General features: G+C 41.4%; 2 protein-coding genes across 2 annotated transcripts; one reads left to right on the top strand and one right to left on the bottom strand.

Annotated features, from left to right (window-relative positions):
* Positions 1-178: 178 nt before the first annotated feature.
* K441DRAFT_617957 (isocitrate dehydrogenase mitochondrial precursor) lies at positions 179-2,826 on the top strand. The gene is made up of 7 exons (XM_067645820.1): positions 179-799; positions 931-941; positions 1,034-1,067; positions 1,184-1,322; positions 1,382-1,418; positions 1,505-2,004; positions 2,115-2,826. The coding sequence occupies exons 1-7, from the start codon at positions 500-502 to the stop codon at positions 2,537-2,539; spliced, it is 1,446 nt and encodes a 481-aa protein (XP_067500011.1). The 5' UTR covers positions 179-499; the 3' UTR covers positions 2,540-2,826.
* A 377-nt stretch (positions 2,827-3,203) lies between these two features.
* K441DRAFT_666239 (alpha/beta-hydrolase) lies at positions 3,204-4,275 on the bottom strand. Its single transcript, XM_067649631.1, has 2 exons — positions 3,627-4,275; positions 3,204-3,574 (listed from the first exon to the last, which is right to left on the bottom strand). Exons 1-2 carry the CDS (start codon positions 4,038-4,040, stop codon positions 3,233-3,235), a joined length of 756 nt encoding a protein of 251 aa, XP_067500010.1. The 5' UTR covers positions 4,041-4,275; the 3' UTR covers positions 3,204-3,232.
* Positions 4,276-14,947: the final 10,672 nt, after the last annotated feature.

The raw sequence follows: 14,947 nt of genomic DNA, 5'->3' as shown, positions 1-14,947 counted from the left end.
GGATTCGGCAAATTTCTGTTTTTGATCATGGTTTCTGACATTTGATCGTCCTTTTCCGAAGCGACTGTATACCGAAGCGGATAGGGTCTGGTGACGAAATTTGCGCGGGCGGCGGGACACAGAAAAGTTTCGCCCCCCAGAAGGTGCCAGTCATGCCTCAAAACTCCCCAATTCCGCTGCAAATTCCGATGTCACTATACGCCATCCGCCTCTCTTCTTCTTTACATGTTCGTCAGTCACCAAAACTTCCCCCCGACGTGCGCCCCGTAGTGGAGCAAGTTCGCGGATATCCATTCCTTGCTACCTAGGATTGAGAACCAAGCATCCTGGATCTTTCACAGCGCGAGTCCTATTGTATCAGCCCTCTGCGACAGCTTCGGCGGCTAAGAAACGTGCCGACGCGGAATACCGCCGTGTTAGAAAGCTTAGTGGTTAGACTGTTAGTGGACGTTTTGCGCTTTGGCTAATAGGGCTGCTGCTCCCACTCCCCACCGAAACCATGAGACCTTCTCCTGCCGCCGCCGCCGCCGTCTCTTCTGCCCTGCGCAGCGCAGCTTCTTCTCTAAACGCTGGTGGAATATATAGCGGAAGAGTTCCGTTTGCGCGAGCTAGATTTACCCAAACTTTACCCTCGGCCTCCACTGCATCACCTTCTGGACCTTTCAGGCCTGCTGTTGGATATACCTTTCTGCAATCCAGGAAAATGTCCACAATCAAGAAGATCAAGGTTAAGAACCCCATGGTGGAGCTGGATGGGGATGAGATGACGAGAATCATTTGGAAGGATATTAAGGATAAGGTCGGTTTGGTCTCAATCTATACTGTGCCCTTCCATGGCTATCTCTTCATCTTTTGTGTTATCATAAGCTATTAGAGCACCGCCACGCATCTCCTGCCATCAAGTTAATACTAATAGTGTGCTAAAAATAGTTTATACACCCGTGAGTTGACCTCCACGAGCGCACTCCGCCTCGTCACCCTCCTAGAGACTTCTCTATATCATTACGTCGACAAACTGCTGACGGACCCCGAGATACCTCGATATTGACCTCAAATACTATGATTTGGTGCGCACATTCCCTCCGAAAACTCGGAGCATCTCTCGGGACATCTCCCAGAGCAATTCTTAGAAGACGTCGAATAAGGATATTGGAAATTAGATTAGAAGCTGACGGAAGATCAGGGTCTTGAATATCGTGATGAGACCAGCGACCAAGTGACGGTTGACGCGGCAGAAGCTATTAAGAAGTACTCTGTGGGCGTCAAGTGCGCAACCATCACCCCTGATGAGGCAAGAGTTAAGGAGTTTAATTTAAAGCGAAGTACGTTGGAAAAAACCACATGCCATTGCTTAACACGCGCTAATTAAATTCGCGTGCAGTGTGGCTGTCGCCAAACGGCACCATCCGTAATCACTTGTAAGTTTACCATATGCAATAGTTTGGACCCCTGGAGAAAGAATGTCGGAGGATAATCAGGGGATAAAATATTGACAAATCAATAGAGATGGCACAGTCTTCCGTTCCCCAATTGTTATCCCGCGCATCCCACGTCTCATACCAGGATGGAAGGCACCCATCATTATCGGACGTCATGCTTTTGGAGACCAATACAAGGCCAAAGACCGCGTCATTGACGGCGAAGGTACTCTTGAAATGGTCTTTACGCCGAAAGGTGGAAAGCCAGAGGTCATTAAAGTTTTTGATTATCCCGTTGGTGGAGGGGTTGCGCAAACCCAGTATAACACCTCCGAATCAATTGCTGGCTTCGCTCAAGCCAGTTTCAAGCTGGCCTTGAACAAGAAACTACCTCTTTATATGAGCACTAAGAATACGATTTTGAAGAAATATGATGGACGGTTCAAGGATATCTTCCAGGATATTTATGAGAAGGAATATAGAAAGGAATTTGAAGCTAAAGGGATCCGGTATGAGCATCGATTGATCGATGATATGGTGGCCCAGATGATTAAGAGCGAGGGAGGCTTTATTATTGCCATGAAGAGTATGTTCTTTTCGACCCTCGAGTCCCTACCTTCTCAGACCCCTGGAACTTGGAGGGGAAACCCTTTTTATGTAGATTGTTTCTAGGGCATGGCTAACTCACCACACTAGACTACGACGGCGACGTCCAATCCGACATCGTCGCTCAAGGCTTCGGCTCTCTCGGCCTCATGACATCGGTTCTTATCACCCCTGACGGTCTGACTTTCGAATCCGAAGCCGCTCATGGAACGGTAACCCGCCACTACCGCGAGCACCAAAAGGGCAACGAGACCTCCACCAACCCAATCGCCTCCATCTTCGCTTGGACCCAGGGTCTCGCGAAGCGCGGAGAGCTGGACGGTACGCCCGAAGTCGTAGCGTTCGCAGAAAGTCTTGAAAGGGCTTGCGTTGACGCCGTGGATATCGATGGTATCATGACGAAAGATCTGTCATTGGCGTGCGGGAGAAAGGATAGAGAGGCATGGGTTACCACGACGCAGTACATGGATGCGGTGGAGAGGAGGTTGAAGACAGCGCTCAAGGAGAAGTTGTAGAATCTTCGCTCGGAAAGAAATGTTCAGGAATTACACGATCTAGACGGATGTCGGGATATACGGCTGGGCTGCAGTAGAACGCGTTATGATAGAAACCGTTGGAAACATTGGGTTGACTGTAAAGAGCTACGGACTGGCTTGGCAAGTCCCTGTTTCTTCTTCTTTGCGAGTGCCAATTGTAGAATATTCTTACTATAACTACCGCCCCTGCTAAGACAAATTCGATCTGAGTCAAGATAGGCGCCTGCATGCAGGAAATCCATTGCCACGATATACTTCATCGTTACGGTCTTCTTCATTGTCATAGTCTACTGTGCATTCACGTCCTAATGCCTTATATCTACTTTCCATCTCGCAAGAACACCCCACACTCTTCACCCCACACCTTCAACCCCAATCCCGTCATAATCGCGCGAAACGCAGATGGTCCCGCTGCGCCCACCATCCCGCGCAGCAGCCAACCCAACCCCTCAAACACTACAACACTCCATTGCGCTAAGCCGGTCACGGCAAGTAAAAGTCTACGGCCTGACACTTAATTAAGGCCTTATACCGCGCTTAATCGGTAGTATAGAGCAAAGGCTAAAGGCAGTAAGAAAAGTAGACGGCTAGGAGATAAAGTATTAATTACAATTAAGTAATCTATATACTGATTTAGCTCTATTTAAACTAACCTAATATCACCATGCTCAATCAAATCTTCTCCCCTGCAGCCCTCCTAATAACATCCGCTGTGAACCTTGGCATACTCAAGAAAGGGCTATGCCCGGCACTGCACCGTTCCTCCTCAAACAGTGCCCCGGGCGTCTCCATCATAGCCTCCTGCAACTCCACTGGGAGGCACTTATCATTTTCACAAATCAGGTATGTAGACGGAATGTCACGCCAAGCTGTATAAGTAACCTTTGACAAGAAAGCCCCATATGACTGGCTCTTGAGCCCCTTCACCGCCACCTTTGCAGTTCCCGGGTCGACATCATTGTAGAAGAGCTCTTGCGCAATTTCAGGGCTCTTCATGTAGGCGCGCTTGTCCGGCTGCAGGGCGGGCATCAGCGTTGAGGCAAAGGGGACGATAAAGATATCTCACCTCGAGCCTCATCCAAGGATGCGGTTGTCCGTTGAACGGCTGCTGCGAAAATCCTCCAACTTCCATAACACCAGCGGTGATATACACCAAGCGCACCACTCCCCCTTTCAGCCCTGCCTTCTCCCTCTCCGCCTTGGAAAGACCCTTCATGGCGTCCGAAACTGGGAGTCCGGCGAAGGAGTGCGCAACGGCGACTACGTCTTTTCCTTCCTTGATAGCACTCAATGCCGCGTTGCGGATTCCTGCTATATCTTCATCCCAATTCGGTTGTGGGGGGTCCTGGTCCACGGAGGCTAGGGTGACGCCGATTACGTCGTAGCCGTCCTGCTTGAGGAGATCGGTCGTTGGAGCATAGCTCTCTACCTTGTGAAACGCGCCGGATACGAAAACAATCGTGGGCTTTTGAGAAGCCATATTGAGAGGAAAATATAACTAGGCACGCAAGCTGCCGAACGAACTCGTGTAGACCGATCTAGGTGGAAGATGGGCCGCTATGCACGATTCGATACGCCCCTGATCTAGTCTCAATCTGGTGGACGAGATTCCGATATGCACATAACTATTCTATTACTACGGTACCAGGCATTAGCTTCGTTTGTACGCCGTTACCTCAGAAGCTCAGACCAAGAAATCGATTGTGAATATAGGAATATCCGCACCGTCCGCTAAGCTGATTTAGGACGGTAATCGTTTTCTTAGTCTGAGGCGCTTTGGCGAGATTTATAGAAAACCTAAACACGGTTTATATAAGGAGACCGGGGGCGATGGCGCAGTGGCAAAGATGTGCTATCGGGAGTCCAAAGCGGAGTGGTGACCGTCGAGGTCGTAGGTGCGAATCCTACAGCCCTCTCTCTTTCCTGTGGCTTTTTACTCTCCACATAAATCTCAAAAGAGTATGCAGGCGCCACCATCTGCAGTATCAAGATGGCTAAAGGGCGCTTCCAGCGCTATTAAAAAATAGGCCCGTGGGCTTCTAACGGCAATAGGAGCGACCAACCTCTGATTTTAGTATGGTGCGCAACAGGGCGGTAAAGAATGTCGGTGAGGGCGCTATTTTACTGCAATAGTGGGGCGGGGTATACTATTGGTCACGGCTAGGGGGAGTTTACGATATTAGTGACCGCAAAGCGTGCTTGGCAGTGTACAACCATGGCTATTGGCTACGCTGGTCCACCAACAGCGGGAGGAAGTATTTGTATGTAGTATACTGTTCGACTAGCCAGTTCTAGGAAGAGGTTTTTCCTAGTGTGCTGGTTTCCTTCTCTAAAAAGAGAATAGCGCTCTATAGAACCGCTGCATGGACTCATTAGGAGAACCGCATTAGCGTAATAGAATTTATCTATATGGAGACCTTATTAACTTTAACGAAATTAATCTACCCTCCTATAATACTTGTTGATATAAAAATTATACCAAATTATAGAGAAAAGCCTACTCTATAAGTTATAAGATCTTTAGCTCCTTATACACGCGCAACCAGTGTGTCCAAGAGTCAGCGTCGCTGACAGCGTCGCTGCCAAGAGGCTTATAACGTAAGCAGTCAGCGAGCTTAGCTGTAAAACTGCAGCTAGCTGGCAGCTCGCTGCCTTGGTGGTAAGATTTGGTGGTAAGTTAAAGCTTTTGGTAGAGCTCCGGGCAGAGTTTCGGTGCAGAGCTTCGGTAGAGCTCCGTACAGAGCTTCGATAGAGCTCTATGTGAAGTTTCAGTAGAGCTCTATGTGGAGTTTTGGCAGAGCTCTATGCGGAGTCTTGGCGGAGCTCCTCTCTGGCAGAGCTCCTAGCAGAACCTTTAGTAGAGCTCTGTGCAGAGCCTCTCGTAAAGCTTTGGTAGCTAAGGAAATTAATTATGGAGTCTAGCTTTAAGCTAGAATCATTATAGATTAGTGAACTCTTGGTTGAATACAGCACGCGCCAAAACCGAGTCAGAGCTCTACTAAAAGGCTCTGCTAGCTATACCACTTGCCTAATTAGGACAGCTAGCTGATAGCGTAATAGTTAGCGGACAGCGAGCGACCCACTTAACGTAGTCTGTTAGCTACAAAAGCTGAAGCTCGCAGCTAGCTGACTGTTAGACACACTGCGCGCAACTTTAAGAGGAATTTATCGCCGTAGAGGCCCTAATTCTACCTTTATACTGTTGGCCGCTGACGTAGCTTTACTGCTGAGACTGCAGCCTAGAGGGCTCCAAGACAGCATCAGCACTACTCTCGTATATCTCGTATATGTCTCTGCTGCCTGTACTCATTTCTACCTATTCGGACATTTCTCTCGTGTATATATAGACCCTTTAGAGCTACATTTACAATCAGATTAATCGTTCAATTCTATATCTCTACGTACCAGCCAGCTTAAGTCATCTATTGTGATACCTGCCTAGCTAACAGTTATGAGCCTGGTAACCTTCTAAGCACTAGGGAGATCTTAGTGGCTAAACGACTACCACTAAGCCTCTTTAAACATAGTTCGTCACGACATATCGCGTGCTTTACGCGTAAGCGCGTCTCTTTACGCAACCTTAAAATAAAAGCCAATATAGCAACCAAGGACTCTATAAACCCTCTTTTGCTAACCCAGAAAGACTGGCCTATATAGTTTTAATTTATCCGCCAAGAAGCAAGTTTTGTGAAGATCTGGGACTATGTTAACCTAGATAAGACGGAGAACGAAATTAAAGAAAACAATGAGCTAGCCATACCTTCGATAGTAGCAGCTCCTGCAGCACCCGCAGCGGCTCCTGCAGCACCCGCAGCGGCTCCTGTAGCACCAGCAGCAGCTCCTGCAGCACCTGCAGCAGATCTAGCAGCAACTCCAGCATCTACTGGAACAGCTATACCTGGGTTATTAAGTTAACAAGAACAACCTTAGCAATCTCTAGAGATATAGAGAATGCTCTTTAAGCTCTACAAGCTTTAATAATAAGACTACCTAAAGCGGGAAGAGAAGCTCCACACGTTCGCAGCACTCTTGCATGCCACTATAGGCACCAACTTCTCTAGGTATTTTAAAAACCTTACCACACCATATTTGATTTTAAGACAGCTAAAGAAGGTAGCAAAGCTATCTTAAGCTACGCTACAGCAAATGGTATTGGACGATCTTAAGAAACGGAAACAAGGGCCTAAACGTTAGACACTGGAGTTATAGCTTTAGCTTTATATCACCATTATATAGAACGGCGAAGAGCTAGAGGAAGGGTTAATAGAGGTAACGGAAAGCAGCGTTATATGAGCCTTTATCCAGGACTATAAGGAGATCTGTCCAGCTCTATACCATACCTTTATCTAGAAGGTAGCGAAGAGGTTAGAGAAGCTCGAAATGGCGACAATAATTAAGGAATTTAACCTCCTCTATAAGCATCCGAATACGGGACGTAACGCCTATACTACGCTCTCAGGGCAGCTATCTGCAGATCCTATGACGTCTACTACCTTAGTACCTTCTTAATCGCCTAAGGCAAAGTGCTTTGCTTATAGTTTACCCTATAAGTTAAGGAATTACAAGTAACTGTTTCAGTCTCTTTAAGGTACAAATTTTATACCAAACGATAAGTGTTTAAGGAAGTGTTAAGAATAGCTCAAGGTCTTAACTAACAAGCAGTATTATAATAAAAGACTTAAGCAGATTAAGAAGGAAGGTCCTAGGTCAAGGACGTCTCCGACAGCTTCGTCTACTGCTAAAAAGATTAAGGATCTGGACAGGCCCCAAGCTACAGCGGCTGCTATAACAACATCCTACTTATCGTCATTATCGTAGGAACATCCGGATCTGTCTTTAATTAACGCCTGGGGGTACAACACTATGGCAGACACACACTTCTGTAACAATATTAGATACTTCCGTAACCTCAAGCTATGTATATCTACAGCAACAGCTAGAGATTCTAGGGCAGAAATCCATAAATACGGTGATATTAACTTGGCAATTAAGGTGGGGAAATAACGCCTAACTTAGTATCTGACATTAAGGAACGTAGCATATACTCCCTATTTTCATATTAATCTAATATCCGCAGCAAAGCTCTATAGGGTTGGAGTAATTATAGACTAATTTATAAACTACCTACGCTATAAGGATAACGGAAGCCTATTCGCCAACCTTACGGAATACGGAGATCTCTACCTTATTAATGCCATTGCCTACTTACCACCTACTCCTATAGCCTACGCTACCTCTACCAGGTTTTTTAAGACCTTAGTATACAATAGAGTATAGCATTAGCGCTTACTACACTATAATATAGAGTTAGTGGATTATCTACCAACTGCGGTAGATAGGGTTAAAGTAGTTAAGATAGATAAAGGAAGGACTCTATACGGTGTACCACTTTGTAAACTATATATTCTTAAAAAGATAACACAGCAGATATTCCGTAGGATATTAGTAAAAAGGACCTACCCCTTTAAACGCGTCTACTTTAATATTATTATAGAATAAGATGGGTTTAATGGAGATACGTATATAGCTTACTTTTAGTATAACTATATAAAGTACTACCGTGCTTTTCCTATAAAGAACCACAAGTAAGAGACACTACTCCTACTCTTTAAATCAATAATAGCATTTGCGAAGAAATTTAATGCTTAAGGTATCTATATTTGGTATATAGATAAGGAGTAAGGTATAGGCGTTAGGGTAAAGAACCTTATCTAGCTTAACGGAGGTATTATTAAGCAATTAACGCTATATACCCTAGCTTAAAATAGACCTATAGAGAGGTTAGGGAGAGCCATTTCTAAATAAGTAAGGACTGCTGTTATTAAAGCAAAGTTACCCGTAGATCTATGGCCCGAGTTTATACTCCTTATAGTGTTCCTACTTAATTAAACTCCTATTAAGTCTATTAACTAAAAGACCCTATTTAAGATGCTATATAAACGCAAGCCGTGGCTAGCAGGACTTTATATAGCCGGATCTTTAACCTACGTGCTTATTAAACACGGTATTCCTAGGAAGGCAAAGTTTGAGCCATAAGCCTAAATAGGTTATCTCGTTAGTATAGAAGCGTTAAATATCTATAGAATATAGATACTAACTACTAACCGTATTATCCGATCTTATAATATACGAATTAATAAGTTAAAGAGATATTAATCTCCTAAAACACCAGAACACCTTATTATCTTATAGGCTTAAAAGGATTGTTTTTAGCAAGTCTAGAACCTACTAGATAATCTTTAAGATAGTAGCAAAGACTAGATGGAGAACTTTAAAGAAAAACTAGATATAGGACTGCCGCATTTAGCAAATATTAACGTTACCCCTATGTTAAAAAACATTCAGATCTTAACAGAAGAACTCCGTTAGCTACCTACCCCGGAGCTAACTCCAGAGCCATCTATACCATTAGCGTCTTCGGCGCCTTAGCGATCACTATCTACGCCATAGACATTATTAACCACTTAGTTATCTACTAAAGTCACCGAACCACCGTTTGTAGATCCTATACTTCGTTCCAAACCTTAGACAATAGCAGGCTTATTATTAGGGGGTAAGAGACGTTTAGGCCGTAAAAAGCGGTCTATAGTAAAGAAGAAAGATATACTAAATTAAGATTTATAACGACGAGCCTTTGCGGTTTAAATTAACGACGGTAATAATATTATCAATCCAGATACGACACTATTGGCTTACGCTTTCTATACTACTACTATAAAGACGTACGGATATTAAGATAACTTTCCACCACCACCAAAGTTATAGAAAGAGATGCTTAATTATAAGTACGCTATAGAGTTTAAAGCAGCTGCTTATATTAAAATAAAGGCCTTAACAGGAAAACAAACCTAGGACGAGGTACGGCTAATTAAGAAGGTTTATTGACTTCCTACTATATAGGTCTTTACGTATAAGGAAAATTCGGACGGCTTTATTATAAGATTTAAAGCTCGTCTAGTTATCTATAGAGACCTTTAAGCAGTCTTATAAGAGGAGGTTAAAGCTATAACGGCAGCCTATCGAACCTTCCGTCTACTTTGCGCTCTCGTCGCTAGCTTTAACCTTAACGTTATATAGATTAACGCCGTTAACGCCTTTATCAATGCCTTAGTCGACGATAAGGTCTATCTTATTCCCCCTAAGGGTATAGACCTACCACCTAGATTCTCTCTCCGTCTAAGAAAGGCAATATACGGACTACGTAAATCTCTAAAATTGTAGTTTTTAGAAATATCTGCTACTCTATAAAGTATGGGTTTAAAAGCGGTACTAGATAAGCTATATCTCTATATACACCCTACCAAACCTATCTTTATATTCTTCTATGTCGACAATATCCTAATTATAGGACACCTAAGCTGTCGTTAGTAGATAGAGGATATCCTAAAGCAGCTATAAGATCGATTCGAGATCCGCCAAATACCTTAATTCACGTTATTCCTAAATACTTGTATCGTGCGAGATTAACAAAAGGGAAAGCTCTAGCTCTATCTAGATTAGTATCTTAAGAAGCTAGTCTTAATATACCATCTAGAATATCTAAAGCTATCAGCTACACCACTATTAGGCTAGGAATTGACACCATATAAGGGAGAAGCTACGCCGAATTAGATGAAAGGATATTAACGCCGCGTAGGTTCTGTAATATATCCAGCATCTACTACATAACCAGACGTCGCCTTTTTTGTTAGCAGGCTAGCCGAGTTTTTATAAAATCCGTCGCCAGCTTATCTTGCGGAGATCAACAGATTACTTACCTATCTCTATAATACCAGATACCTCGCCTTTAAGTTCTCTACGGTTACACCATATAAGATAAACTAGGTTCTAAAGGCTGCTTCTAATGCCAGCTTTGCTAATAATGCTCTAACACGTCGGAGCTTACAGGGCTTCTTAATAAGCTTATTTAATGGGCCTATAGTATGGCAGGCAACTAGATAAAAGGTAATTACTAAGTCTACTATGGAGGCAGAACTCTTAGCTCTCTTGTACATCGGTAAGGAGGTCGAGCATATAGTTAGGATCTTTAAAGCCATTAGATTCGATCCAGAACAGGACGTTATTATTAATTATAACAATTAGCAGTCAGTACGGATCGTGACAAAAGAGACCCCTACGGTATCTATAAAACTCCAATATATAGATATCCATTAATTCTGGCTTCGCCAAGAGGTATAAAACGGAAGCTTTATTGTATAATGGGTACCAACAAACAAAATAGCTGCAGACGGACTAACTAAAGCTCTCTCAAAGCAGAATCACCAAGGATTCGTTAAAGTAGTAGGGCTCCGCGATATTAGATATCTGGTCAATTAACGTTTGATAAAGCTCACCACCAACCCGTCTATCCCAATTGCCTAATCCGGTAATCTAGCTCTAACGTTCTACGCCAGATCTAAGGGGGTGTGTTGGCCGCTGACGTAGCTTTACTGCTGAGACTGCAGCCTAGAGGGCTCCAAGACAGCATCAGCACTACTCTCGTATATCTCGTATATGTCTCTACTGCCTGTACTCATTTCTGCCTATTCGGACATTTCTCTCGTGTATATATAGACCCTTTAGAGCTACATTTACAATCAGATTAATCGTTCAATTCTGTGTCTCTACGTACCAGCTAGCTTAAGTCATCTATCGTGATACCTGCCTGGCTGACATATACTACTAAGGCGCGCAGTAAACACTAATGCTAAACGCTTACGCCTACGTCACCAGCCCTCTTTGTAACCGGTAGGTATTCTATCTAGTATATACCTATTTAATTATTTACTTTATAGCCCTTTATAGGTTATAGTATAGGCCTTAATAGAGTTGAAAGCTCTGCGTCTATATAGAGCCATAGAGCTTCGCGAGAGCTCTACGGAATAAAGCTTAGGGGGAGACCTATACAGAGCTCTACACGGAACTTTACTAAAGCTCTATAAAACCTCTGCATAAAGCTCTACTTAAAGCCCTACTTAAAGCTCTGCTTAAAGCTCTACTTAAAGCTCTACTTAAAGCTCTGCTTAAAGCTCTACTTAAAGCTCTGCTTGAAGCTCTACTTAAAGCTCTGCTTAAAGCTCTACTTAAAGCTCTACTTAAAGCCCTATATTGAGCTCTAAAGCTCTACTAATACGTAGCACTAATATACTAGGAAGGTTCTATAATCGCCGGTATAAACACCGGTATAAACGCCCATATAATTAATTAATTAATTGCCTATACAGTCGTCTCTATAAATATCTCCATAATTGATCGCCTGTGCGAATGTCTGCACGTCTACATGTCTGCATATCTATATATCTACACATCTACATATCTACACGTCTGCATGTCTATATATCTACATATCTGTATATCTATATATCTATACGCCTGTATATAGCTCTATACAAAGCTCTACTAAGGCTCTATATAAGGCTCTGCCTAAAGCTTACCCCCTAGTAGTACTGGAGGCACTCTAGGCTAAGGGAGGATATTTTTAAGAAAGGACCTAACTATTGCACCTACTAGGTATTGTAATAGCTTTAAGTAGTAGATATCTATATATCTATATAGTTTTATCTATATTAGTAAACTATTTAATAAGATATAATATGTGCTTATGCTTTTAATAACGTATTTTTTTTTTACTTTAACAAAATTAATATTAGGACTAGGCTATAGCCGTACTATAAAATCTATACTATCTAGTAGTACTAAGCCTTAAAAATAATGTATAAACTTTTTGTTAGGTGAAACCTAAGTAAATAGTTATATAGCTGTAAGGTATAGGCGACCCTAGGGCAACCTAGGGGTAACTCGCCCGTAAGGCACGTGCGCTATATATACCTAGGGAAAACCCTTCCTACCTCGTATATAGACTCCTTCTTTTTGCCTAAAGGATTCGTCTCTGTCTATACAATATACCCTATTGTTCTATTATTAGACTCCCTATCTATATTCTTACCTTATATTTAAATCCTTACCAATCCACTTAGGAGGATAGCCGGTTTAATTTTTCTATAATACCTCTAAAAAGAAAACCAACGCCTACACCTAATAGTAATACGCTAGCGATATAACCGCAGAACGCCTTAGGATCTAGTATAGACGAAACTGCTAGAAGTACACTAGTAGTATTTAAGCCACCTCCTAAACCTTAAAACGATTAAATATCTACAAATACTAAAAACTAATTTAACTTATATATCTAGGCTTAATAGGAGCTTAGTAAGGTTATTAGCGTCCTACCTAATACCGCTAATATAAAAGAGCTAGATAAGCTAGCTAAGAAAATAGTCAACTTACGGAGTATTATTAATTTGATAAAGCCCTTCCGTCGCCTCTCTAGTAAGGAGTATAAGTTATATAGCGAACGCATACGCTAAACAAATCTTAACGCCCTAGTTAAAAAGTTACTACCTAATATTAGCGGTACTACTTAACAGCATTTTAACTGGTAAATTGCCGCAGTTAAGAACTGATTTAAGGTTAATAACGCTAACTATAACTGTAAGAAACGTACGCGCTAGGCCATTAAAAGTCTTATAAAAGAAAAGATAATTGCCTAATTAGTTTATTACTAATTAGGTACTAAGAATAAGGGTCCTTTACTATAGGATAAGTTTAAGACTATAGTCTAAGACCAGATTAGGAACCCTATAGTAAGACGCTTTAATAACGCTATAATATACTATACGGCTATTATAAAGGAGAACTAGAGGTGTAACTTTTTTCTAGCCCGTATATATAACTTAGAGGACCTATTTTTATATACCCCTTTTATTAATCCTAAATAATAGGTAGACTTTTAGTTCTTATATCTCCTAGCCTACCTATAAGCAGAGCTCTTCTAATAGAACTTTATTTAATAGGTAAGAACTACTAAGGACCTTTTTAATAAAATCCGCCGTATAAAGTAATTGCTTAATACTATAAAGCTCGCGGAAGATCGCGGAAGTAGTAGTAGTAAATTATTATATATAAAGCGCGGTTATAGCATAGGCTTTATAGAGTTAGGTTTAGGGAATAGAACCTAAAAAGGGCGACGCTTTAAGTAAACTCCTAAGAAGACTACCTAAAAGCCAGACGGCTTAGGGCACCTCCTAAATACTAGTGCTACGGACGCTGTAATAAAGCCTTATAGTAAGAACTACGGTGGACTTATTAATAGGCTAGGTATATAGATAACAAGAGAGTTAATAATGTAATAATAACTAGTAGAGCAGTTACCTAATAGATTAACTCTAATTATATTCTAAGATTTACTATAAAGAAGAGAACTATCTAGGTAGGGACTATAGTCCTTTAAGTACATAATACTACGCCTAAGAAATACTTAAGTACGTTGGTACGTTAGATAGTCTAGGTACGTAACGTTCCGACAGATCTTATAGATCCTATATTCCAAACTTATAACGTAATTAGCTATATAACTTAGTTACCCCTTATCCTATAGCTTAATTAGTTCTAGTGCCTCCCGTACTATCTTAACCAACCTATTTATATCTCTTCTTAGTAGTTATACTACTGCTAATATAAGGTCCGTAACACTATCTCCCTCCTCTTTATCTTTGTCCTTAAAGATATCTCCTATCTCTAAGTTGTCTATTAGAGGTATACTATTCCTATCTTTAATTTAATAACCTTTATTATTCCTAATACCTCCTATTAAATCCTCTGTATCTAAGCGCCATACTTATATAATTTGAACGATTTTTTTACTAGGTAAAATTATATCCCCTTATTCTTTTTATAAGGAGAAGATGTTAGTATATATTATAATTACGGCTCCGTTTAGTTGCTAACTTTCTTTCTATACTAAGTATACGTAAGTAAACATGCAATCGCTTTATAATGTTTAATCCGTTTCTAACGCTGGGTGTGCGCGTCTTATTAATCTTTAAAGTTTCCAACTTTTTATATCTAATCTACTATAGGGTCCTATATTTAATCTGCTACTATAAAGCTTAATAAAGAGCTCTTACTAGCCCTAAATAAACTCCGTTATTTTTATAAGGTAGAGTAGAAGGTTATAAAAGCTTAGTAATAGGCTATTAAGGCTCGCCTAGCCGTATCCGTTTGGCTACTTCGTCTTAAGAAGGTTTATAAGAAGGTGCGCTTAAAGGAGTTTTGTCTTATAGAATAAGGTTTAGTAAAACTTAAGGCTAAGGAGGCTAAAAAGGATTATAATTAAGATAAGGTGGAAATAACTTATATACTAATAGTGGATCCCTTAGATAACCCGGCTCCTCTATTACCTTTAACTAATTCTTTTATCTTTAGCCCCTTCTTAATATTACCTAACCTATTCTCTTCTAATACTCCTATACCTTTTCTATAGCGTTTTTTTTTTAAATTCTTTAGTTGTTTCTAGGTAGTCTTATTATAGCCTATTTACTTTACTTTATACTATATTTCGTTGTTAAT

This window comes from Cenococcum geophilum, assembly GCF_001692895.1.
Source record: "Cenococcum geophilum 1.58 unplaced genomic scaffold K441scaffold_47, whole genome shotgun sequence".
In the NCBI taxonomy this organism is placed as follows: domain Eukaryota; kingdom Fungi; phylum Ascomycota; class Dothideomycetes; order Gloniales; family Gloniaceae; genus Cenococcum; species Cenococcum geophilum.
Note: the sequence above shows the minus strand (reverse complement) of the source record. Positions and strands in the feature narration are given on the sequence as shown.